The following is a 25,923-nucleotide window of genomic DNA, read 5'->3' as shown; positions in this document are numbered from 1 at the left end:
GCTGCTTCTCGTGTCAGTGGGAAGGCTCTCCAAGGAAAAGCATGGAAAAGCGAGCAGTTATTGTTTGTTTGTTTGTGTAATTTTATTTTTAATCTTGACTTTCAAGAGTGTTTTCCTTCCAGACCTTGTGAGAAACAGCCGAAAACCAACACTTTGGATGCATCCCTCTTGAGAAACTCATCCCAGTGATAAGCTGGGTCAGCAATGGGGGATGGAGAAACAATGTGGGTGGAGAAATCTGCACTCCTTTCCTCCCCCCGCTGCTGCCACCTTTTAACTGTGTGTGCTCTGGAGGCATTTGTATACTCTCCTTGCAATGCTCTTTGGATTTATTTTTTTTGACTTTTTGTGCTGCCCTGTAAACAGCTTTTCCTATCGCTTCAAAAATCTTCAAACTAAATTTGATTGAAATTGGGTGGTCTGTTCAAAGTTAAAAATGCAAGGATGTGCCACTGGAGTGGAAAATAAAGATGAGTAACATTGATAAAGGCTTCCCTGTGTGGAATGAGAATGCTGAAACCTTGTCTTCCCTACTTTCTGTAGTTAATGTGCATTCTCTACGCATAAGAACTCATCAAGTAATGTGCTGAATTAGAAGTATTTGGTGTTTTGGGGTTTTGTTGTTATTATTACTATATCTACATCATGGGCTTTAGTGTCATGAATTATCCTTCTCAGCACGGTGAAATATAACCAGTCTTAACTTGTCTTAAATGATTTTAAAATTGCAAAGTTCTTCTGAATACCCACAAAACAGTAGTACTTCCCCAGCATTTTGAGCACTTTTATAAACACTTGCAAGGAATAGCAGTTGCAAAACACTTTTCAGGTGCAAGATATCAGTGACATTCAGATGTGACATATCAAGATCAATGCTTTGTAGGGGTTAAGTGAAAACTCAAGCATGACCCTTTTACCACAAAATATGGGATGGATGAAGGACTGCATCGTTTCTGTTTAGGTTTTGTCTTTTGCTGCTTAGACACAGGTGAATATTTCCCTTTAACAAAACACTGAGTATGGTTTTCATCATGACCTCATTGGGGCCTTCCAATACTTGAAGGGAGCATGTGAACAGGAGGGGGAATGGCTGTTTATGAGGGTGGATAGTGATAGGACAAGGGGGAATGGTCTTAAGCTGAGACAGGGGAGGTTTAGGTTAGATATTAGGAGGAAGTTTTTCACACAGAGGGTGTTGAAGCACTGGAACAGGTTGCCCAAGGAGGCTGTGGATGCCCCATCCCTGGAGGCATTCAAGGCCAGGCTGGATGTGGCTCTGGGCAGCCTGGTCTGCTGGTTGGTGACCCTGCACATAGCAGGGGGTTGAAACCAGATGATCATTGTGGTCCTTTTCAACCCAGGCCATTCTATGATTCTATGATTGTGAACCAGACGGTAAGCAGAACTTTTTCTTTGGAGGAAGGAGGAAGGCTGGTTGCTTGAGTGAAGAAGCATGCACTGAAATTTGAAGGATGAATCTTCAAAGTACAGAACATAAAAGGAGGCAATGTATTGTCAGTAGCAAGAGGAGCGGTGGTAACTTGGCCTGTCCTCAAAAATTCCCCTGGAACGTGAAAGATCCAAGTAGCCCCCTCCTATGCAGGAGGAATGTGAGAATGTAATCTCTTAGAATAGAATTATAAACAGAAGGTAGAGGCTGGAAGGCTGGAGAAGGAAGGGGGGGCAGTAGGCACTTGCCTGGGGAATTCTTCCTGCAGAGCTGTCTCCAGCTGTGTTGCTTTCGGGAAATGTTTCAGCAAGTTAGTGGGCAAAAGGCATTTGCATTCTCCAACACCTCACTGGAAACCATCTTTACAATGTGTATTTGAAATGGAACTTTGCATTTGAGCAACTTCAGACTTGAAGCCTCCTTTCCCATGAGGATTGCTGCGGGATCCCACAGGGCAGAAAAGGAATCCCACTGGGATTTCTTCCTAATAGATAGATAGCTTGTCTGTGATCTTCTCCTCTTGTCTCCAGGAAGAAAGTCTTTTCTAGAGCAGCTTACACCCCCACTGAGGTGTGCTGTAGAAGCCAGCAAAAAATGCATGCTGCAGAGTTAGTTGACAGCCAGCTCTGTTTTAAAAAACAACCATCTTGCCTTGCTTCAGATTGGAGTGGATTCGATCCCCGGTGGCTTTGTAAAGAGCAATTCTGTTAATTTTTGATGGGCTTATCTCATAATACAAAAGCACACGTTTTAGATTGTTACTGTTTAAAATTAATTGTTTGAACAAAGAGGTATCATTGCTACGCTGGTACTTAAACAAAACCCGTTGATAATGATTAGAGGTTGCTGTGCTGTGGGCGTCTGCCACCTCCATCCTGAGCCCATCACAGCGTTCACATTGCATCAACCCACTGACTGACTGCAGGGAGCAGTCATTTAGCTGAGCTCATCCTATTGTGCACTGAGAAATGATTTGAAGCACTTTGTTTGAGTCTGGAATGCAGCGTGTTTAGGCAGATATTGCGACCGGTCTCTCTCATTTTTCTGAGGACAGGAGTATGGCTGTGGAGCTCTTGTTGACATTTCAATGTGTGCAGCCTTTAAACATCATATAAATCACTCTGAATCTCTCCAACCATCATCTGTTTGGCATGTTATGGGATTCCACAGTAATTTCTCTTTTTCCATCTTGCAGTGTTTTAGATTATATTTTGATGACACTCTGGGCTGAAGCACATTCATAATATTATACAGAATTACTGTGCTTCTGTTCTGTCTGGAAATCTTGACATAACTGATAAAGAGGGACTTACTCATTAGTACATATTTTAGACTTTCCTCTGTGACAAGGATTACAATAATGCTCTCTCCTATGTATTCCACTGCAAAGTAAACACTTGAACAATAATCTCTGAAATTCACACCAAATAGATCGTTTCCTTTCCTAGACCAAGTGTTAGGTTTCTCTGCTTTTATTAAATGTGAATTCTTTAAAAAAAAAAAAAAAAAAAAAAAATAAAAAAAAAAAAACCAACAAAAAAAAGCCTCAACCCTTTGCATCACAGAAGTGAGAACCGTGAATTCAGGGTTTGTTTGTGCTGTGAATAAAATCAGAGCAGCGTGAATGTTTTGTCAGTAGCAATGAGGTTTTTTTCAAAAGACTTTCCAGTTCAAATGAAGACTTCCATTACTAATTGAGAGGAGACAAACAGCTTGCAAATATCTGCTGGCCACCTTCCTGTCCCACAGGAAACCTTCAGCGCTTTCATTCCTGCTTTGCAACCAACACAGGGACGCTCCATCACTGCAGAATGTGACAAAAGACAGGGGGTTGTGTTCTGGTAGCTGAGAGTAGGGGGGGGGGAAGGTCATTTTCTGACCAGCACAGTGTCACTGTGCTTCCAGAAGAGTATTTCAGTGCTGATTTCTGAAGTTACCTTGCTGCTGTTTGCTGAATGAATCTCTGTATGAGAGTGTGCTTATGTTCTTGAGTAGCTCCGTATTTTTATAGTGCTTATAAGTTTCTTTGTGTCGTAAATTACAGCGGGGAAGAGTTCCTAGCTCCTGGGGGCCCCATGGATTTTCTTTTCTCGCCCCTTTTTTGCTCGATGCTGGCTGGGCTGTGCCATTGGCACCGCACACACCGGAGCTCTCGTGTCGCAACGTGAGCAAAGCAGCGGGGCACCGGGCAGCCTGTGGCGGCCATCCCCGAGGTGTGATCAAGCGATAAAGGAAACGTGGTGCCCTGCAGGAGGGTGTGTACCTATGAGGAACAGGAAGCCAGAGGCGGCTGCCTGCCTGCAGAGGTTCGCGGCTCCGGCAGCGCAGGTGTGCAGACGCCGAGCCTCTTCTCTCCGGGCGTCTTGGCAAGCAGGCTCATCTGGAGGGGAGGAAGACAACCCAAAGCCAAAACACCCCCCCCAACAACAACACATAAGCTCTAGGTAGAGAAATATGACAGCCCTGCAGCTGAAGGAGCTGTCACAGTCAGGTCTGTACAGGAGGAGACGGGATCGCCCGGATAGCGTGGGGCTGCCTGTGTCGCAGGAGGAGAAGCTGAGGTGAGTGCGGAACCAGGGGCAGGGCCGGGGCTGCCAGCAGGCGCAATGCCGGCACGACTACACTGCACGTGTGCAGTCCTGAAGCACAGGAGGACGTAGCAAGAGGGATATAGGAAGCATGCAGGGACCATGTGGCAGCGTGACTGCCTTCTGCGTGTGGGATGGGTAGCTGCCAGCTGATGGTGGCACCTCTGCCTCCTCTTTGCCAAGCCAGCAGCTTGCCACAGCCTTGCAGCTTTGCTGATTTAGGATTGTTTTTTTTTTGCCATCTAGAGCAAGGGCAGTTGAGCCCCCCAGGGCAGGGATGGAATACTAGGGAAAGTCAGGCTGTCCCCCAGGTCACAGAGGTGTTCTTCAGGGATGGGGCTGAAGGTACAGAATGCAACCAAGCCACTGGGCCCAGCCATAGGGAGGGAGGGCAAGCAGCAGTTGGTGGCTGTGGCCATCTTCCTGGTGCTATGGCCTCCTGAGCCTGTGTGGGGTTTTCTAAGAGCCTCTGCTCAGAGCAGAAGGAGAAGGGGGTTGTGTGTAACATGAGCAAGTGCAGATACACATGCGAAATGTAAAAATGCTGAATTTATTTTTTCTCAGTATGCTTAGCGTAAAAGCAACCTGTTTCCACGTCAGGCTCCCCGGAAAATATTCTTGTGTAAATGCTAACAGAAGCGTCGTTGGAGAGGAAGCACTTCCTACGCCCCAGTGCCTTTTCTTTCGTTTTATTTTTAGAGTATTTTTCATTGTGGATATTTGTGCATTGCATTGGAGGAGTGTGTAACTTATGTGGGTTTTGTTACTGCACTTTCATTACCAATTCCAGAGAGACAGGCATTCAGAGATTTGTTCTTTTTTTTGTTAGGTGTGCTTAACATCCATTTTGAGTTTTAATTCTAAATGAATTTCTTAGATGGGCTTTTAATAGCACTGATTGATAGTATACTCATATGATTATAGAATAATCACACTTAGTAGATAAAGATGCGCACAGACTCTTGGCTATATTTTGTTTAGTTTCCTTTATGCAACACTAGCTGTGAGGAAGAATATATCTTATTAGGGAAGTGAAAACTGCTTTTTACAGCTTATGAAAATAAGCCATGGTGTTTCTCTTGCATACAGCAGCCTGCTCTATGCACACGAAGGTGGGACCCGTTTGTGGGTGGGAATATGTTGCCTGCACCAGTATGAATCTGAGTGGTTTGATCCTTTCCTGAGCCTCTTCCGGTTCAAGACAAGCAATATGAGACAAGGATTGATCTTGCAAAATAAAATGCAAGCAGAGGAAATGGCAAATCGGGGTACTGGTGAATCAGGTCAGGGCAGAGCACTTGCAGAGGACCAGAGCCCTATTGTGCTTGTCTCTGTCTTGAGCAGTGGGTGCTTAGTCAAAGTAGACCTTGCTCCCTCCTAACCTGTTTTGTTCAATTTCAGTCCGTGTTGCCAGGTAGCCTTATTTTATGATTTCTGCTGCATTCTCCTCAACAGAAGGCTGTGCTATTGTAACTATAAAATAATGCCATAACAACAGGGCCAGGAGCAATTGGAGTGAAGAGAAATAGTCCTTTGATTTTCTAACACTGGAAACCTCTGGCTTTTATCATGTGCTCCTCCCTCCCCAGCGACAAGGATGCCTGTCCTTAGCACATGTTTTGTGAGTATCTAGAGTCCACAAGAAAGACAAGAGGTTTCTTTCATGTCTGCTAAATATAGCTTGCCATCCTCATTGGCTTTGTCATGCCCTCCTGTATTTTCTCCCTGCAGCTCTTTCTTCTGTCTCCTTTGAATATTGTGTGAACATGAATCCAGATGTTCTACATAATATCAGCCCCCAGGAGCAGAGTACTGTAAACTTCTTTCTCAGTTAAACTACTGTATTTTTCTAATCCTAGGCCAAAAAATGTACTTGACTTGGTCATTTCCTTAGGGTTTCCCATACTTAGGGTGCTGTGCTCTTGCACTGGGCTGGAAAGCAATGTGCTCAATCTCCTAAACATGTACAGTGCTTATGTACTACATTTCCAAGAACCTAAGTTTCTTGAAACAGTTTTTCTTTACAGCATAAAAATAGGTTCTCATGTGAACATAACTTCATGCTAGGCTGTGTGCTGTGAGATTCTGAGCTCCATAACAGGAAGCTGATCCTCAGCATCTGTGTCCATTCGTGTTGCTTCAGCCAAAGGTTTGACCCCATCATTGTCTCTCAGATCTGCTATTTAGTTTATGATGAGTCAGTCTCTGAGCACATTTCCCTCAGTCTTTTCCAGGAAGGACCATGGCGGTGTAGCTGGGCTCTTACCGTTAAATTCTGTAGTTTACATTAAAAGCTGAAAAATAAATTTTTACACTTCACAGAGTCTTTCCAACCATGTGCTGAACGTAGGTGCCAGATCATCTCGAGGGGCATTCATGCAGTGTTGGATATCTGTGGGTCCTGAGGGGGCTGGTGAGCTCCAGTCAACCCTGTGGAGGAGAGTGAGGCCATTTCAAGGAAAGCCACTGACAGCCATAAATAGCAGCTCCCAGATCAGTGAGGTAGGGCAGGGCAGATCTCTGAGAGATGGAACAGACACAAAACTTACTGAACTGTGTGCAAGCTGGGAAATCAGCTGCTTTTTAAATTATTATTGATACATTTTCTGAATTGAGGGATAGGCTTATTCTATTCCAGCTATATTAATTTGGTGAATTAAAATAAAAGACATCGCTGATAAATCTTGTCTTGCTCTGTCATTAGAAATGGTGTTCAAAAAATTCCCTAACTGTGCTGAGCTACTCTTTCTTTTCTCAGCAAACAGGATGCAAAGGAAATTGTAAGCATACATTTATCATTAATCATTAGGAGTCACTTAACAGAAGCAGCATGTTCACTATTTTTGCATGTCCCACTTCTATTCTCATGCTCTTTGCAAAATACATAATGATTCCTCTGAAAAAAATGATACTGTATTCCACAGTGGAATTCAAGGCATTGGGAAAAGCAGGGGCAGTTCTCTTTTTAATACTTATGCTTATAATGTTTCATCAAATTCAAATACAATTGAAAGTGTAAATGACTTTAGAAGAGCTTAGTCTCGTGTTTTTACCAGTGAAATTCAGCATTAGCTGCAAATAATCTTTGGCAAGCTTCGCTCAGTGATTGTTAGTTACCCAAACAGTTCACTGCCCTGTTCTCCTATGCAGAAAGCTCAGTAGATACTCTCTACATTAGCAGCGTTAAAGTTTCTGCCCCTTTGTGCTCTACCACTGAAGCTGATGGGTACATCTGTGCAAGTAGGTTGCTGTTTCTGAATTGGCAACTCTGACTTCCTGCTAGGGCAGTTCAGCCTCCTGCCCTCCTGCACACACTGGCTCCAGGCACGTGGACGTGCCCCAAAATTTCATGCACAAAGGCTGCCTCGCAGATGAAATGGGAAACATAAGCACATTCTTACACCCCACTCAGCCTTGGGGGGATAAACTCTGTGCTGCAAAGCTCAGAGAGAATAAAAGTAGGTGAGAATAAAAAGAAATACATGAATACTCGCCCCAGCTGCCAGATAATGGCAGTGTGGTAGGGCCGAGTGTCTCCCTTGCCTTTTGAGATTCTAGGAGTTGTTCAAGCTCAGTAGTCTCCTCAGCCTGCCATCAAGAGCCTATATGTAATAGACAGCAAATTGGTGCAGGTGTTTCAGCCACATGTCCTGCCCAATGACCTCCTGTCCCTGAAGTCAGAAAGAACAGAACTGTAACTGGAAACCTGCATAATTTAATTTGCACTGACAACATTTCTTAATAGCATCACAAATGTTAACATTTACTTAACCTCTTTCTGCAGAGTAAAGAACTGGCTGGAAGGCTGAGCCCAGAGAGTGGTGGTGAATGGTCTTAAATGCAGATGGTGATCAGTCACAGATGATGTTCCCCTAGGGTTGATATTGGGGCTGGTCCAATTATATGTTTATTGGTGATCTGGACAAGGAGACTGAGTGTGATTTCAGTGAGTTTGCCAAGTTGGGGGGAAGCAGTGATCTGTCTGGGGTTAGGAAGACCCTTCAGAGGAAACTGGACAGGTTGGATCTGTGGACTGAGACCAATTGGATGAAGTTCAACAAGTCCCAGTGATGGGTCTTGCATTTTGGTCCCAACAACCCCAGGCATCGCTACAGGCTTGGGGCAGAGTGGCTAGAAAGCTGTGCGGAGGAGGAGGGTCTGGGGGTGTTAGTTGACAGCTGGCTGATTATGAACCAGCAGTGTGCCCAGGTGACCAAGAAGGCCAGTGGCATCCTGGCTTGTATCAGAATTAGTATTGTCAGCCAGAGCAGGGAGGTGATTGTCCTCAGCTCTGGTGAGGCTGCACCTCAGGTACTGTGTTCAGTTCTGGGCCTCTCACTGCAAGAAAGACAGTGAGGCCCTGAAGTATGTCCAGAGAAGGGCAACAGAGCTGTGGAGAGTCTGGAACACAAGTCTTACGGGGAGCAGCTGAGGGAACTGAAATTGTTTAGTCTGGAGAAGAGGAGGCTCAGAGAGATCTCATTGGTCTGTACAATGACCTGAAAGGAAATTGTGGCACAGTGGGGGTCGGCATCTTCGCCTAGGGAACAGTGATAGAATGAGAAGTGTGGAGTTCAGATGCATTTCTTCTCAGAAGGAGTGGGGAAGCAGTGGTGCAGGCTGCCCAAGGAGGGGGTGGAGTGACCATCCCTGGATGTGTTCAGAAACCATGTGGATGTGACACCGAGGGATGTGGTCAGTGAGCATGGTGGGGGTGGGCTGCTGGTTGGACTGGATGATGTTAGAGGTCCTTTCCAACCTTAATGATTCTCTCATTCAGTTCAGCTTCCTCGTAGTGCCGGTATTAGTGAGTAAAGCAGTAATATTTCAGTATGTTGTTAAAAAAAAAAAAAAGAAAGAAAGAAAAAAGGAAAAAAAATCCAATTTGTTAAATCATCAAAAGCTTGAAAATAAATGTTCAGTCGCAAAAAAAAATGCAGTTCATCACTGTGGTGGTTAGAAACTGCTGGAGTAATACAATTGGGACCTGAAAATATCAATCTGAAGCAGATGCTTTGGAAATCCTGGTTAAAAAAACGCTTTGGCTCATCCGCTAGATGCTCTAATTGAGAAGAGTACTTGTCCATGTAAATGGTAGCATTGAGTTTTTATTGCTATTAATTATAGTAACTTCCAGCCAGCAAAAACGTGTTTCACGGTTCCATTTTCATACTTCCACACTTAGAGCTTGTGAGATATCCAAATGACTAGAGGCCGTGCTTTTCATTTGTGCTTTTCATTTCATTACTTCAGGGGTTAAAATAACGCACACCAAACACACCCTATTTCTCTTGCCTTCTTGCTCACCCCTTGTCTTTCAGATTGCATAATAACCCCAACGCAGTTTTGCTTGACTTGCTCACCCTGGCTATAACCTCCTGTGACTCCAAATGACTGGAGGTAAATGCCTGCGTGACAGAAACTACTGCTGCTCCTACGTTTGCTTCATTGTAACAGTCAGCAATTTCCGCAAATTTGTTGAGCTTCAGTGATGATAGCAACTAGGATCTTTGTTGCTCTGAGAGCATTATCTGGGGAAGTATAAATTGTAGTTTTGGGGTTTTTTTTTTTTGCATTTGATTTCATCTGTTTTGATAGCATCTTATCAAACATTCTTTCCAGAAAATATAACGTGATTGCTTATTGCTCTTCATTGTAATTTAGTTCTCCTTTGAATGAAGTCCGTCACACTGGACTGAATTTACGCATGGAAATACTCTGCAGAGGAGAGGCTAAATTGTGAAAGCTAATATGTAGACGTCACAATCTATTAAACAGCCAGTCTGCAGGTGCTGGGGAGAACAAGCTTGGAAAGGGTGTAGTACTGGGTTTCTCTCCTGTTTTTCTCTTCCGGTGTCTCTCAGCTGTTCCACATGCCAGGCTGACGGGTGTCCTCGAGGGACCCATATGCTGTTCCATGATGCTCTCCAGATGCAGAAGCAGCTCTAACAGTGCCCAAGTGCAGGAGACAGAGAAGAGAGCGGGCCTTTTATGGGGCTTCCCTGGGTGGTAATCCCAGCTTGCAGCCAGCGGTGGCTCCAGGGCTCCCCAGACACTCTGTGACATTCTCTGATGCTTTTCCATCTCCTAGCTCCTCCACTCTCACCTCGCACCCAGGAATCTCAGGGTGCTTCCCAAATGCAAGTGATGCTCTGAATTTTGGTGTGCGTTATCTAGTGTTACAGTGCACGTCATTCACTTTTTCTTTGCTCATTTTGTCATAGGAGGTGCAGGCACTGGTCATTTTTCATCTGTGTATTTGCCATCTTTGTAGAAAGTTCTGGGTTTAGGTAGCTCTTGACAGCATTCTGAAGTAATGATTTCATACATATTGTCCTGTGAGCAGTGGTTTTAGATGATGCTGCTCAGCTGTGCCATGAGACTGTATGTTGCTTTGAGATTCATCCTTATATATGAACAAGATGAAGCATCATAACATTGACAGGAGCTTTTTTGCCAACGAAAGGGACTTGCTTCATGATTTTTGTGATGTTTCCTTGTAGTTTTCCTGCTTTTTCTGCGTGCTCTGGTCGTGATATAGCTAGAAGAAAATTAATTAAAAGTTTTTAGCTATTAGCCTCATAAAAAATAAAAAGAAAGTAACAAATTGGCAGAAAGCCAGTGATAGTTGGCAGTATTTCTCAGTTGTGCCTTTCTAAATAAAAGATCCAAGAGATTCAGCTCTTCCAGCAAGGAATGTATGGATGAAGGTGAAGCTGTTGTCTTTTCTAGCCAGTAAAGTCCATGCACACTGTGCTCTTAAACTCTGTTCCTATGCAACTAATAGAAAAATGTTACCCACTTGGAGTAGTGACTCAAAACTGCCCTTGCTTATTCTGCTCTTTTTCCGTACGGAAAGTTTGCATTTCAAGCTTTTTGTTTCACGTGGTGTTCGGCTTTTGGTATGTTGTTTTGTACATTCTTCCTTGATGGCTTCAAAGACTGAAGCATACATTATGTTTCTAATATCTTTAACAAGCTGTTCCTTACATGTCTTCTTCTTTTCATAAGGTGCATGCCAGCACTGCAGCCTTGGTATAGCTCCGGTGGCAACCTAGCTGCAAGTTAGGAATTTTGCCTGAAGTGTACAAGCAGTTGCTTACTTTTAGACAGCATTCCCTTTTTAAGCTAATCCTCACACTATACCCACACCTTCAGTGTTACGTAGCAAAGAGGAAGGAGGTTTGGTAGGGCTTGAGCCCCCTGATTCAAAGCAAAAAGCCCTGCCTGCACTCTCCATTCCCTTTTATTCTGCTGAGCAGATTGCCCAGTGAACCCCAGCTTCGCTCCCTCAGATAAGCCTGGTAAATGTGAACTTCTTCCATTTTTCCTCACGAAGTTGCTTCTGGTATCACAAGCGTGTGTTGGATTCATTCAGTCCTGCTTCACTCACTTAGGATCCGTCAACTGTTGGGGTGAAAATTTAATTACAAAAAATTTTTTTAATCTTGCAACTAAGCCTTTGGATTGGAAAATGCTTGGCAAGTGTTGCTATTCAGTAACTGTTACTGGAATTCCTTTGTGCTAACTTGAAATGTGTGAGACCCATACCCAATAGCTAATAAAATACAGGATGAAGACCCTTGCTTTGCGTTACACAAAATTTTGTGACTGTCATAATGGAGTGTAAGGGTACTGCTATTTTGGATTAGCTTTATTTCTCAATATATGACTCATGCATGACTCTTAGGAACACAAATTGCTTCTGATTATTCTCTTTCATCTGTTGAATATTAGTGCCAGTGCTTAATTTTGCTGTAATAGCTGAAGATGGCTTAGCTGCCTTCCCTCTTGCTGGTTTTAAAGCTGGGTGAAACTGCAGTGAACATGTGAAGAAAAAAATGGGAAACCAAACCCCAGAATGACTCACAATTGCAATTTAATTTGTGAGTGAAGCGAATTAAAAGAGGAAGAGCTGAGAAGACGTTTCCTTTACCACGTGCTGCCTTCTACCCCAAACAAATTGTTTAATTCAGGAAGTGAAAAACTCCATCGTTACAAACCTGAGACTAGAAAAGCAGACTTAGTGAAGGTGAAAAAATTCTTCTGAAGGTGCAGATTAGTGGCAGTATTGAGAAGGATCTGGGAGACGAGCAAGTGCTGTCCCTCAGCACCCAGGCTGAAGGTCAGTCCTTAGCACGTTGTCTCCAGTGCAGACATTGCTATAATAAGAGCATCATTTACAGCCAAAAAGTCTGCTGCTGGCTGTCATTTCAGCCCTATAAGGAACTTCATGGACATTGTGGAAGTCTTTCCTGGCAGGCTGGATGTTACTTTCAGTCAAGGAATTAATTATAGCTCTTGGGTGAGCTGTTCAGGTCAGAGGGCTCGGTTTGTAAAAGCATTGGTACCAGCCGGTGCAGGTGGACAGTGAGGGCAGGAGCAAAGATTGATATCTCCCTTTACTTGAAGGATTCAGGGATGTGTTTGTAGTGAATTTTAGTAGCAGGGGACATGAACTGAATATTAGTGCCAGGAAAATGTTATTTTTGAGAGATTTCCTAAGGTTTGAAATGTCAGGAGATGGAAAGATCAACCTTGTACGTTTTTATGTATTTGGACTTTGAATTTGTTCCTTAAGCAAGGGAGGAGGAGCACACGAACACTTAATTGTAATTTGGTTGCGATTGTCTGACTGCTCTCAATTCTCTTTCACTTTGCTTTCTACTGCTTTGATTTGCAAAGGTTTAAGTGTTATCCTGCCCAAACGCTTTCAAATGTTAGAAGTATATGAAGTTGGTGTTCTGATGTTTACATCCAAATAGAAATATTCTTTCAAGCTTACTGGGCCTGATTTTGTCTCCTTGTTGATGAAAATTCATTTTAGAGTGGGTTTCTTTTTTATTATTCTTTCGTTAGGCAAGAGGATAGAAATTATATTATATGAAATGCATGGTTGTAAATGCATCTTTAAAATTTATTGAGTTGGAAGAGTTTGGGTACAGTACATTTAGCCCAGAGAAGTACCCATACAGTTAACTACACAGTAGGCATATGGTAAAAATGACTGTGATCGGATGCCATGTCTCTTGTAGCACAGATTTTCTAGTGCACCTGTGTAACACCTGGCCTTTTTGTTTTGTTTTTATCTCTGTATAAGATGCAAAAATAGTAGCAACGGAAGAAATGGCCCTTTCAGAAAGGATCAAATATCTGTGCTCATTAGAAATCATTTTACACAAATCGTGGCTTCATTTGGTAATGTTTGCAATTAGCAGGAAGACAATACTGTAGGCTGTTTTTTTTGTTTGGTTGGGTTTTTTTGTTTTTAGTATTTAATGCAACAGAAAATTACTACAACTAAATATTGCTCTCCCTTTCTATGAACCCTGTTAGAGACTAATTTCCCACTGTGCTTGTATGGCTGATGAAAAAAGCTGTGTGGGAAGGTGCTGCATACCTGATTACTCCAGTCGTGTTCATTTCCTTATGAAGAGATGGAATGTGAACCTTCTCCACTTGCAGAGACCAAAGCATATTTTGGACATGTTTATACTGGAATACGTTTATACTGAAGTATTTGCAACAGATAGAGTTGTCTTTTTGTTTGCCCTGCTTAAACTCCCACCACAGAAGCTTAATCATGCTTTCTGTGGCTAATGCCAAATGATGAAACTTTCAGGACCGCTTGGAATTCACCTGGTTTTTATTGCAGTGGTTTCAAGGTGGTTTGCCATCCTTTTCAACAGAAGCAGAGCAGTGCTGGGCACATGAAAAGCCTACATATTGTGTACGTCTTCGTTATGGAAAAGATTTACTCCTTATTTCCAATTGCTTGTAGAGATGAACAATTACAACAAGCAGAACCCAGGAGTGTTTTCAATGTCAGTAAAGAAGACATAAAAGACCAATTAGCACTTAAAAGGTCAGTGCAGAAATCAGCACGTGGCACTCCAGATTCATGCTGGTTTAATGGCAAAGCTTCTCCTCTAGTTGTTCTGCATTTTGCATGCTACAGTTAAAGTGAAATCACCCCTACCTCTGTGGGAAAGGGAGGGCTGCGTTCTGTTTGCTTATCCATCCCGACGGGGTGCTTGGCTTCCTGAAAGCAGTGGTGATGCAGCAGGTTTGCTCTCAGCCGGCAGCGTTATTTCGGGGCACCGGGCAGACTGCCAAGCAGCAGCTGCCTTTGCCAAGCACCTTGTTTGGAGCAGTGACTGCTGAGCACTTCTATTTGGGGAATGGAGCAAGGCACTCGGCAGAGCTCGCAGCCTCCCAGCCTTCTCTGTAAGAGTCCCTGTCCACTGGCACCAGTGGGCAGCCAGGAAAGTTCTCCTGAGAAAGCAGTTTTTCCTGGTGGGAGCGGAGAAACCACAAAGAGGCACATTTGATTTTCCTACTGTTTTTCACAGCGGTAGTGGTATGCTTCCCCTCCTCTCTCTGCCTTTTTCTCTTGTTGTCACCTCAGCCATCAGCTTTGGCATCTGCTGAGACCCCCCATGTACCAATGGGAGCCACTCTGTCACCTTCCTCCCTACTTACCTCCTCCAATTCAACACTGACCTTCTCCTTGCTCTCCCTACCAAGGCAAGTAGGTCTTGATGCAGCTCTGGGGAATGTCAGCAGCCCCTCCTGGCCTGATGACTCCTCACTCCCTGGTCCATGGCACCTTAGGGTTACGCTGAGCTACTGGTGAAGATACAAAAGGTCTTAGCCTGGTGTAGATCATAGCAGCAAAGTGACAAAAAAAAAAGAGAGAGAAGGATGATCAGCTACTCTGCATTTGTGGATTACCAGACTATCCCAGTAGAAACTGTGTTTTGTTTTGGTAGCCGGAAGGCCCTTTTTAAACTCCTGGCAAGCTTTTTTATTCCCTCACAGGGAAGGAGTCAGGAGTAACTCCGTTAGCAGCAGTGCCAGAGGTCTGCAGAACAAGTCTGCTCGTGCCAGCAGGCACCTCAGTGAGCACAGAAGAAATGGGTGCTACAGTAGGAGGAGAAGCCTTTCTCTCCAGCACTGCTTCCTGCAGCAGTGCTCCAGCAAGGACATCATGACCTGTAGCTATGACCCAAGCACTGCTTCCTCTAGAGCTTGTCCCACAGCAGATAAATGTAGGGCTTGAGCTCCAGCCTCCTTGGCCTGTTAAAACCTGCAGCTCTCAGTGATTCTAAGATGGATAATCAGACCTGCGGGTGCATAAACACACAGGTCATGCTTCCTTGGCCCCACCTGCCGTGATGTCTTCTGACACACGGGAGCAGCTTGCTTGGAAGCCACCAAGGGGGGTTAAAGGAAGACCCCTGACCAAAACCATTTCTGAAATCTGGCTTATTTGGTTTTGCTTTCCAGAAGAAAACCTGTAGCACTGCATTGGCCAGGCCATGGGAAGACAGCGATTTGTGAACACAGGTTTGTGCTGTGAGCAGCATGTCCTCTGCTGGGCACTCACTCAGTTACTCCAGCCAGTGCTGAGGCATGTGGTCCAGAGCTCACTCAAGGCTCAAGAGTGAATTTCTTAGTTTTTTTAGGTGCTGGAAGTGTATGAACAAGTAGTAGCCTTGACTGGGATTTCTGACACATCCTTTGTTATCTTCTATTTCTGATTTCTCTGCTTGTTCCCTCTAGCCTTCTTCCTGTCCTTTTGCACTTTCTTTTGCTCCCTGAAACTTCTCTGGATACCAGCATGCTTTGTGTCACGAGCACAAAATGCATGTGCCTTTGCTGCCTGATCAGTTGCTAACAAAGCTGTGTTCATTTCATGCAAAAGGTAGTTACCCAGGACTATTTTCCAGAAGCCCTTTTTGGTTTTGTTTGATGTTACATGTTCCTGGAAGCTGCCTGTCCCAAGCAAGGTGGAGCTTGCAGGAGGACAAACCTGCAACTGGTGATACCATTCCCAGTAAGGAATGCAAGATAGATTTTTGAAGAGAGCGTAACTATAAAATAATTGCAACATTGGGAGGACTTTCTGTGGTGAAGGAATGATTAATTTTCACTCTTGCTTCTTTCTTCCTGGTCTTGCTTTCTTACTTCAGCATTTAAATATATGGGGCATCCTTGTGTTAAGTGATTGTTCTGAACACAGCACAGTGCTGAAAATCGAGCTCCATTTCAGTTCCTTCATCTGCTGCCTATTATAGCATACTTGCCACTTCAGTTAACAGCCTGTGAGGCAAAACAGAAAACAAACTGTCCCTCTGTATCTATGTTTTCTGTGAAGTGCTGACAAGAAGGAAGATGCCTGTAGATAAATGCAATGTATATGACTTAGAAGATATAAGTGGAGCATTAAAGGGCATTTTTACAGTGTAATTATTATATCCAAGCATGAAACAATATTTACCTAATGACAGAAGCCTCCTCTTCGTGCTGGTTAGGTCATGACAAAGCGGTGTTGGAATCCACCTCCATCCCCTCAGCAGACAGGAGCTGTGGACAAGTTTGCTGAGGTTCATGTTGGCTCACATAGGTTGCTCACAAAACAGCTCTCCGGGCCCAAGAGGATTTCTCCATCAGCAGCCAGCAGCAAAGCCCCTTTCCAGCATCTGGGTGTGCATGACAGCCCGGTGCTGGAATGTGCTCCTCCGCAGCCCAGCTTTTAACTTGAAGCTCTGGCAGGGCACTGGGTAGCTCTGGCTCAATGACACAGAGCTGCTGAAAGTCAGTCACTTCGTTTGGGAACAAGGGGAAGCCCGGCACATTGTTCTGCTGCCTTTGCCTCCAGCTCCCTCACGATATAAGCACAGAATATATATAGCCGTGATAGCAGCTAGAGAAACATGGACTTCCAGCATAGAGGTCACCCCTACGCGATACCAGAGGATGAAGAGATCGCTCACAGGGTCTCTCACAATGCCTACAACTCGGCGGGAAATGAAGGCGAGAAACCAGTGTCGAAACTGCAGCGTAGGCACAGTGACATTAAACTCTACAAAGAGTTTTGTGACTTCTACGCAAAATTGTAAGTCCGCGCTGTTCAGCTCTGGGCTGTAACTGCAGTGACATTACTGGCATACCGTCGCTGTGTTTTTTGCCGTCTGGGCTCTGTAAGCCATACTCTAAGGCAGCCTTTACCACAGTTCTGTGTTTGATACGTTGCCAGTTGTAATCATCAACTAAAATTTGAGCTGGTGCCATGAACTTAATCAGTAATTGCGTCAGAAGTTTTTATTGGGGTTTGAAGCAGGGTTGGTATTTGCCAAGTAGTCTCTGAGTTCACTTTGTTTGCTTGTTTTGGGCAAACGTGCAGAGTGTTTCACTAATGGAGGACTGTTGCATGCATCACTGTTTTTACATACGTGTTTTTACTTGGATTACATTTTTTCTCTGACAGCACTTAGCATTAAATAACTTACAAGTTTAACATCCTTAATACTCAGGAACTGGTGAGGTGATGGTGAGGCTCATGGTTTATGTTGTGATTACTGCTCATTCAGATTAACTCAGGATGGGTGAAGTGTCTGGCTTTTTTCCCCCTGCAGAAAACATATGTAATCCGTGTAGCCCATTGGCTAACTGTATGCTTAACTACACTTTATACATACGATCACTGCCGCTTTTCAATATGTTGATCTCTCAAGTGTGAAATAGACTGTTCCTCAGTCTGACCTCCTTCGTGAAATTTGGCCACTCACTGTTTTGCTGTAAGGACAGTGAGTATTTTGATGGCAGAGTTGTCTTCTGCAAAGTGCTTCTGAGAGAGAAAAAAAAGATACAGCCAATAATAACTGGTCGGATGTGACCTTGTGTAGGGCTCTTCTGTGGTACAGTGTAAGCAATAGATAAAGCACATTCCTTTTGGAGCTATGTGGTAGGTGTATACTTGCTAACTCGAATGTTGTGCAAGGACTGAATTCAATTCCTGTCAAGCCTGAAGGGAGCCAAGAGGTGTTATCCGCTCAGAGGGCAAGTCTTGGCATCTTAGAGCTCCACACTGGCAAATGCAGCAGGAGATTTCTTTACTATATCCAAATCTGTGCCTGTGTGTAAAATAATGTCCCAGTAATTGCCCAGACAGTGCTTTTGTCAGTTGTGGTCAGATTGTATGAAACTAGACTATTGCCCTGTATTTGCTCTCTGCTATCAAGTGATATTAGGGCAGAGAAATAACCCTGAAAGGCATAGCTTTGAGAACCCAAGTATTAGTAAGAAGGCACTTGCAAAGGACAAAAAAGTGACCCTTTTTTGGTACTAGAGCCTTAAGTGTAAGACAGCTGTACTGACTGTTGCATAAGTGAACACAATCCTAATGAAGTTGCAATCCCCCTGATATTTCCACACTCATTCTATGGTCACATGCCTTTGAGAAGCAATCAAGATTGCTTTTTGAGCTTTTCTTTTTTTTTTTTCATCACCAGTTTGTGTTGCCCTGTGCCTGGGTCATGGTGGAGCACCCCAGCTCTGCAGCTAGAGCATTCCCACCTTCTCCTTGTCCTTGATCTGGTGCTGGGGTGCTATGATCTGCTTTTATGGAGATGAACCCTAACAAACCAACCAAAAATCCTATGACTTTAAGCTATTATTTCTACAAGTTGTATATGGCGTGAAGTGATTTTACAGATTTGATTGTTTACCTGCTGTGGTTTACAGTAATCTGCCAGACAAAATATTTTAAACTCTTCCACGTTGCTTGCTTATAGCTTTTGAATTAATGTTGTTACATGCTCATATTCTAGAATTCTCATATTCTAGAATTATGAATTATTTCAGAATTAACGTTTATATTTTCTAATGTGAAGCCCTCAATTATTGCTAACATTTGCCCTTATTTTCTGTAATTCAAATGTGTTCCATGACTTTTATATAAGTTCTTTGAATTACCTGCCTTTTCTCATCATAAAGAGACAGCAAATTCATCTGTGACAATAATCAGTAGTTATTAGAGCACATTGTGGGGTTGTTATTTCCAAAGTGTTTGGAGCCAGAGGGAAACAACAGTTTTATTTCTAAGGGAGCACCACAAGTCATTGAGTTCATGGAAAAGTTTTCAGTGGGCAGCCTAGCATAAGGCCGATGCCATCGGCTTTGGAAAAAAATAGAGAGCCAGAATCAGTTGTGCTGCCTTTGGGGCTCATTTTCTTTCTGTTTCTTGTTTCTGTACAGCAACATGGCAAACGCACTCGCAAATGCCATCTGTGAGCGCTGCAGAGGGGGCTTTGCACCAGCAGAGAAAATTGTCAACAGCAATGGTGAGCTGTACCACGAGCAGTGCTTCGTGTGTGCCCAGTGCTTCCAGCAGTTTCCTGAAGGGCTCTTCTATGAGGTAAGCTGGGAGAAGTAACTACAGACTAATCGATACTTCAGCAAGTGTTGTTGAAGAAATGGAGTTCCAAACGATTATGCCTGGTATAGGGGAGAAGAAAGAAGAAATGTTTATGTGCTTGTTTGAAGTACATCAGTGTGTATAACCTTATTTAAGTGTGTAACTTAGTGTTACTAGGGCTGAGAGAAGAACTCTTGGAGATTTCTCTCCCTGTGCGTGTTTTTTTTTCCTTAAAATCTATAGACTGTATATTGTATCAGAAATACAGGAAAAGCATTCTTCTTAGAAGAGAGTCATCAAAGGGAAATGCCAGCATCCTGCAGTCTTTAGGAGGTTTATTGCTGAGTGAGTGAGTGAGTGAGGCCTGCACAGCTTCTGAAATACTGTTTGTAGAGATGACCTGTAAGCCAGCGTGCTGAGATTGAAGTGTGTTGACAGCCAAAATCAGATGATGCCTGAGTGAGATAAACCCAGCATTTAATATACCCCACTCACCTTTCTTTAACCCTAGGTGTAAGGAAGGGTAGATCATGGGAGACAGGGTTTTATCATTATTATTACCTGATGCTTGTGGATGGCTAGCTGAGGTTCAAACAGATTAAAGGCAGAGTTCTCAAAATTGTTAAACGTTTAGTTGCTTCTGAAAATCCTGTTCTAACCCACTTCACATGCAGTGCCATCATTGTGTCAAGAGCACATTTCATTTTCTGCAGTGGTGTTTTTAATTATGCTGTATGGTTTGGAGAAGGAGACTGGGCGAGGAGTGTTAATTGGAAAAGGAGGCTGGCAAAGGGGATTCCTGGTCTTGCTTTCTCTCACCTTGCTTGAGGATCAAAAGGTTTCTCAGTGCAGTAGAGATAGTGTTGAACGATTTGTGGCAAAATGAGCCAGCAGTGGTCCATGACACATCAAAAGGTGGGCTGCAAAACAGTAGCAATTAAGGAAAGACAAAACAAAACACCCCTTAGATACTTACACCTTGCATTATTATTGTTAGTATTCTATGAGTTGCTCCCAGCTTGCAGGCATGGTGAAGAGTCTGCCATGACATGTTAAGACCTGAGTCAAATATGAAGTGATACATACGTTTTAAATGATAAAACTGTCTTAAAAGAATAAAATGTATTTTCTCTAAATAATGAGCACTTTATTCATCATTTTTCTGACTCTCAAATAACAGTGGGACAATTCACAGACCTCTTTCAGAAAGTGGAATGGTCTTTTGAGGCAGCCTGTACCTCCTAGAGCACAGATAGAGGTGGGCTGCAGTGGAAAGAAAGTCTTGTGTTTGCACCTGGTCTAGGAATGTTACAACCTTTCTGTTGCTCATCAGTGACCATAGCTGTGTGACATATTTGGCAGGGGCAAGCGATCTGATGGTTTTTAGTTACATTGTTAAGATTTGTATTCATTAAGTCAGAAGTGAACTCACTGGTTGTTTTGGGAATAAAAGAAGGCTGGTGTACTTATTAGATATGTTTTTGTTTAAATTGCTAATTATTTTTTTTTCAGGTTAGGTTGAGGTTTGCAGTGACTTTGTTCTTGAGAAATGTTACACAGAAAGTGGAAAGTTTAAGTTAAAAAAAAGTGATTATCAAGACTAAGAGAATACCCAAAGACTTATGTGTGGCTTGAACTTCAGGCCATTTTTCTGCCTCAAGTCCTTCTAATGTCTACCACAAGGTCTTGCAGTTTCTCCCTACATCAGCAAGTCTATCTGCTGCTGTTGAAGAGAGGTACTTTCCAGTCTCTGTAAGTGCTCTGACAAGCATCAGAAGATGGTTCATAAATATCACCCAGCCCTCCACCCACATTTATATTGGCTTGTGCTTGATGTCTTCTACAGAGTGAATATCCATACTGTGCTAGCCCCTGTGCCTTTTGGGCAGGTTAGAAATGTTTGACAGAGTCCTCTGCACTCTCCAGATATTCCATGCTGCCTTCACAGCTTTCACTTAGCACTGAAGTGGTCCTGAGATTGCAGTGGAAACCTTGGCACAGTTTTTGTGTTGCTCATGGAGAAGTGGAGGCAAGCTTGCTCTTCTTTCATGCAGTGTGGTTTAGCACCTCAGCATGTGTGTTGGGAATATACCAGCTGAGAGCATTTCGGGGAGAGAGAGGAACAGGAACAGCCCTAAGCAGATAAAGGGTAAGCTTAGATTGGCCAATGGTCAGGAGATGGCTGGCAATGAGTAACTGAGGTGATCTGTTATCTCTGTGAGGAAATAGTGACTGAAGAGGGCAGTCGCTCACTCTACTCAGTGCTAGTGCGGTCTCACTTAGATTACTGTGTGCAGTTTTGGGCACACAACATAAAATGGACATAAAACTATTAGAGAGTATCCAAAGAAGGGCTACAGAGATGGGGAAGGGTCTGTAGGGCAAGATGTGTGAGGAGCAGCTGAGACCCCTTGGTTTCTTAAGCCCAGAGCAGAGGAGACTGAGGGGGAGTGGGCATAGAACAGGCTGCCCAGGGCAGTGGTCACGGCCCCGAGCTGCCAGAGTTCAAGGAACATTTGGACAGCACTCTCAAACACAGGGTCTGATTTTTGGGTGGTCCTGTGTGGAGCCAGGAGATGGACTTAGTGATCCTTGTGGGCCCCTCTCAATTCCAATTGTGGTTGGACTAGATGATCTTGCAGGTCGTTTCCAACCTTGCGATTCTATGATTCTATGATTCAGGATATTCTGTGGTTGTAAGTAAGAAAAGATATCTTCCTTGGACTGGCGTAATGAACGCTTTAAAAAGATGCATGTGGAGATGTGGACAGGTAATGTGTTTTTCTGAGCAGGTTCCCCTTGGGTAAACACATGCATTGTTGTTAGCCCTGCATTAGATGATGTTTATTCTGTACCCAGTTCAGCTAAGCTAGAGTTTCTTGGAAAAGACTTGGGGAGTTTAAATATTCTTCCTGTGCCTATCGCAAGCATTGCAGAGTTTCCCCAGTTAGTCATTAAACCGCTTATCACATTTGCACTCAAGTGTTGCCATAAGTTTTCATGCTCTGCTCCACCATGGTGAGGCAGAACCGGTTAGGCTACTCAGGAAGCAAAGCTGGTATCTCTGCAGAATGCAACAGAAGGCTGCTTTCTCTGCAGTTGCCATCAGAGTTTTATAATAGACAGCAGTGCACAGTCCAGTACTGACAGTGGAATAACAGCCCATTTGCATGGGTAGCTTTGGTGGCACCTTGCCCAGAGGGACTGGTTTGCCCCATTGCAATTACTCAGTGGGCTTTTTCACAAGACCTTGCTACTCTGGGCTTCAGAAATGGACCTCCCTAGAGGTCCTTCCCAGTGGGAACTGTGGGCACCTTGCTTTCAAACAGAGGTGAATACTACTTGTAGCACAGCCATTTGTTAAAAACCCTTTTGGGACCCTTATGAGCCTCCCAGGAGCCCTTGGGCATCTCTTTGCACTGTTTCAGAAAAACTCCAGCCTCCTCTGTGCTGTGCTGGGGGAGGGAAGATGGAAGGGTTTAGAGACGCGCATTCCACAGTAGAAGAAATGCAACAAAATCCTTATGAAGCTACCTGTTTGTTTTTATGTTTCTAATATTCTATAACAGAATAAAAGGAAAGTGCAGCTGCAGTGAACTTCTCACATTTATTTCTATTCCATTTCAATCTGGAGTGTGTTCTTTAATTGAGCTTTACCAGAAACTACCCTAGAGAAAGCATCTGTAAAATAATCGGGTTTTGTGCAAGTCTTTCCAAATTATAGGTTAGTAAAGATGTGGAAATCAGCTGGAGGTAATGTTGTGGTGGAGTGTCCTATGCAGAACCATAGAATTAACGGACCTCTACCATACAACAGTCCAATGATCTTGCTGTTAAAATCTATGCTGTGTCATTTGTCTCAAAAATTCAAGACTTTCTCTAATGGAGGAGCTGCTGGATCATCCACAAATGCTGCACAAACAAGCCAAGAATGTTGAAAATAGAAACAAAAGCAAATAGTAACCAACCTGCCTGACAGAAACCTGTTTTGTCTGCCCAGATCAATTTGTGGCTCTGAAATCCAAGCAAACATGTGCATCTCCCAGTGTACCAGCTGATTACACAAGGCTGGAAGCTTTCTGGTGGTGGTTTTTTTTTTTCAGATTAAAAAGAATTACATTTGGCAGGAAGCAAGCACAGTTCTCAATGAACTAATAGTTACCATTACTCTTTGAGACACTAATAGTCCTCTGTCTCTTAATTAAAAAAAAAAAAACAAAAAAAAAACAAAGAACAACAGAAACAATACTTCCAATTAAAAAGTCATCTGTTTTAGAGTATTAAAAGCCCTTGATGAATTGCTAGAATAGGCTTCTGGAAAGAGACCATGCAGCATGCATCTTTCTGATCCTTGTGTAAGTGAGATTCAGGCTGGGCACAACAATTAAGTTTCTGATCTCACATTTTCAGTGATTTCTAAGTGGTGATGGTGGCTGCATGAAATCCTGCCAGTGGTTCTGTATATTGCACTGTATTACTGTACTTATGTTTTATTTGATCCTTGAAATTTCAGAGTGCAAAAGGATATATATGGCTGTATTTTCTATCCATGCATCAAAACTTAATTTGTGGGTCATATGTTACGCTATTTGCTTTGTTTTGTGTTAGATTCAGTACAAAGAAAGGAGTGGGATTTTCCTGCTGTGCTTCTTTCCAGGTTTTTTTAACTTAAGACATTCAAATCCAAACATATCTAATATTATCTGTCTGGTTTTAACATGCTGGCTGGCATATGTGTGTACCAGTGGTGTGCCTGAAGGTATCTAAACATTTCCCATTGCTTTAGGACATACTTGTCTACATGTTCTTACATATTCCTCAGTCAGATTGCTAGTGCAGTGCCATACAATTTTTTTTCCAGATGGTTTTTTTCTTTTCCTGTATGAGCATGACCTGCAACTGAACTTCTCTAAGCTCTGAGAAAATTCAGCTCTAAATCACTTCAGATCAGCTCCTTATTCCAGCCGATTCAGAGAATTTTGTTCTTTAAAATTTCCTCAAACAAACATTGTGAAGGAAAGGCATGATTTCTTTTTGTGTTTTGCCCCGCAGTGCTCCATGAATTGCAAAGTTTCTGTCCCTGGGTGTTCTTCCTTCCCCTAGACTTACTTCCTCCAGTGCGCTGGGCCATTCTTACAGGAAACACAGAGTGAGGAAGGGATCAAATGGGTTCAGGGAAAATGCTTCCCCCCAGGAAAAGTTTTCAAAAGCTAATTTCCTGCATAGAATTCTGTCTGCATCAGATTTTCGTTAGTCTCTCAAAATTCAGGCATCTGTGGTGATACAAAAGAAGGTGGGTTACACTCTCAGCAACACTAAAGGAACGGTGTTATATTAACAACAGTATCTGAATTAAGGTGAGTGAATTTCATGCCTGTTTTTCTAGCACACAGTCAGGTTTGCTTATAATGCAGCTCCTTATCCTCTACTATTCAGTTGCTTGTGAAAACAACCTGCTGTGTTACAGTATTTATGTCAAGGGCATGCTCCTAACCTCTCTTGCCTTGTTTTCCATTTGCAGTTTGAAGGGAGGAAGTACTGCGAACATGATTTTCAAATGCTTTTTGCCCCTTGCTGCCATCAGTGTGGTAAGTTTTACATTCAGGTGAAATATTTCACACTGATCACAAATGGGAAGTCAACATATGTTGCTGGGGGAAGATGTGCAGCCCTGTTGTATCTCCTCTGGGAGATGGCCCCACACAGCAGAGGAACTTTCAGAATGAACTTCAGTGAACGTAGAGAGTTGCTTTTCCTAAAGGTCATCAAACAGTAGGTTTAAAAAAAAAAAAAGGTTGCATTATTTGCATGAGTAGTTTAACTGTTCATCCAGTGAGTCAATGAGCAGCCCATTCATGAGCTCCTGATTTTCTGCATCCACATGCATGTACTCACGTGTTCCTTCTCATGCAGCTGAAACCCTCTCGCAACTCTTAATTTGTTTTGACCACTGTAACCTATCCATGCTGTCCTCCTCTGTAGAAGCAGAGGCAGTCTTTATCATCTAGTGATATCACCAGCTTTCTATTTTTGACACAAATTCCTTTAAGTCTTCAGCATCTGTTGTCTACCCTGTGTAACACTGAGAGCTGCGTTTTATTTGCTGCTATTGAGTAAATGCTTGCATGTCTGCTACACTGTAATCAAATGCAAGTTTTCTTTTACACCACATTTGCTGTGTGTGAGACATTTTGCTTGGTCAGGGTTGAGAAGTCATTGCTGTACCCTTGCTTGATCAGGTATGGAAGCTCTTATTTTTCTGAGGCACCTGGGGAAGCTGCTACAACTTTCACTTATCTTAGGAAGTCCTTTCCCTTGTGCAGAGGGTGTGGTTGGATGCTGGAAGGATGGGAAGCAGATGTTCTGGACCTTCGGATTTACAGCTGCAGATTTGAACAAGCAGGGGAAGAGGAAGAGCTCAGTGGTGATATCTGAGTGAACTTGAAGTGTGTGACAAACCAGAAGGAACTGCTTTGTTCCTTCTATAGTCCAGTCACTTCCCAAGCGTGAGGGACCTTTGTGTTCCTCCAGTTACTCTGCAGTCTCCCTTCTTTGTTCTCTTCCTGCTCTTGTGTGCCACAGCTTCCCCTTTCCCTTTACTGCTCTTGGCCTGGAAAGGACTTTTGTGAATCCTCCTTTCTAACCCCTTGAAACACAAAGCACAGCTCTTCCTGCATACCAGC

General features: G+C 43.3%; 1 protein-coding gene and 2 long non-coding RNA genes across 6 annotated transcripts; 1 reads left to right on the top strand and 2 right to left on the bottom strand.

Annotated features, from left to right (window-relative positions):
• The first annotated feature begins 3,787 nt into the window (after window positions 1–3,787).
• On the top strand, window positions 3,788–25,917 carry LOC122177755 (LIM and senescent cell antigen-like-containing domain protein 3). 2 transcript variants are annotated; one of them, XM_042867463.1, is made up of 3 exons: window positions 3,788–4,011; window positions 19,081–19,240; window positions 24,762–25,917. In XM_042867463.1, the coding sequence occupies exons 1-3, from the start codon at window positions 3,905–3,907 to the stop codon at window positions 25,014–25,016; spliced, it is 522 nt and encodes a 173-aa protein (XP_042723397.1). In that variant the 5' UTR covers window positions 3,788–3,904; the 3' UTR covers window positions 25,017–25,917. The 2 variants fall into 2 exon arrangements, with proteins under 2 accessions (XP_042723397.1, XP_042723395.1); XM_042867461.1 differs by lacking the exon at window positions 3,788–4,011 and adding an exon at window positions 16,414–16,939.
• Window positions 4,573–8,298, bottom strand: LOC122177757. The gene is made up of 2 exons (XR_006178139.1): window positions 7,811–8,298; window positions 4,573–6,558 (listed from the first exon to the last, which is right to left on the bottom strand). It is a non-coding gene; the product is annotated as an uncharacterized LOC122177757 (long non-coding RNA).
• On the bottom strand, window positions 8,735–16,956 carry LOC122177756. 3 transcript variants are annotated; one of them, XR_006178137.1, is made up of 4 exons: window positions 16,322–16,956; window positions 14,542–14,693; window positions 14,018–14,331; window positions 8,735–10,579 (listed from the first exon to the last, which is right to left on the bottom strand). It is a non-coding gene; the product is annotated as an uncharacterized LOC122177756 (long non-coding RNA). The 3 variants fall into 3 exon arrangements; XR_006178136.1 differs by lacking the exon at window positions 14,018–14,331 and having other exon boundaries at window positions 16,322–16,916; XR_006178138.1 differs by lacking the exon at window positions 14,018–14,331 and having other exon boundaries at window positions 14,542–14,667; window positions 16,322–16,913.
• Window positions 25,918–25,923: the final 6 nt, after the last annotated feature.

Source organism: Lagopus leucura, unplaced genomic scaffold (genome assembly GCF_019238085.1).
Source record: "Lagopus leucura isolate 7727_CA_CO unplaced genomic scaffold, USGS_WTPT01 Super-Scaffold_100001, whole genome shotgun sequence".
Classification (NCBI taxonomy): Eukaryota; Metazoa; Chordata; class Aves; order Galliformes; family Phasianidae; genus Lagopus; species Lagopus leucura.
The sequence above is the reverse complement of the archived record's forward strand: the minus strand, read 5'-3'. Positions and strand labels throughout refer to the sequence as shown.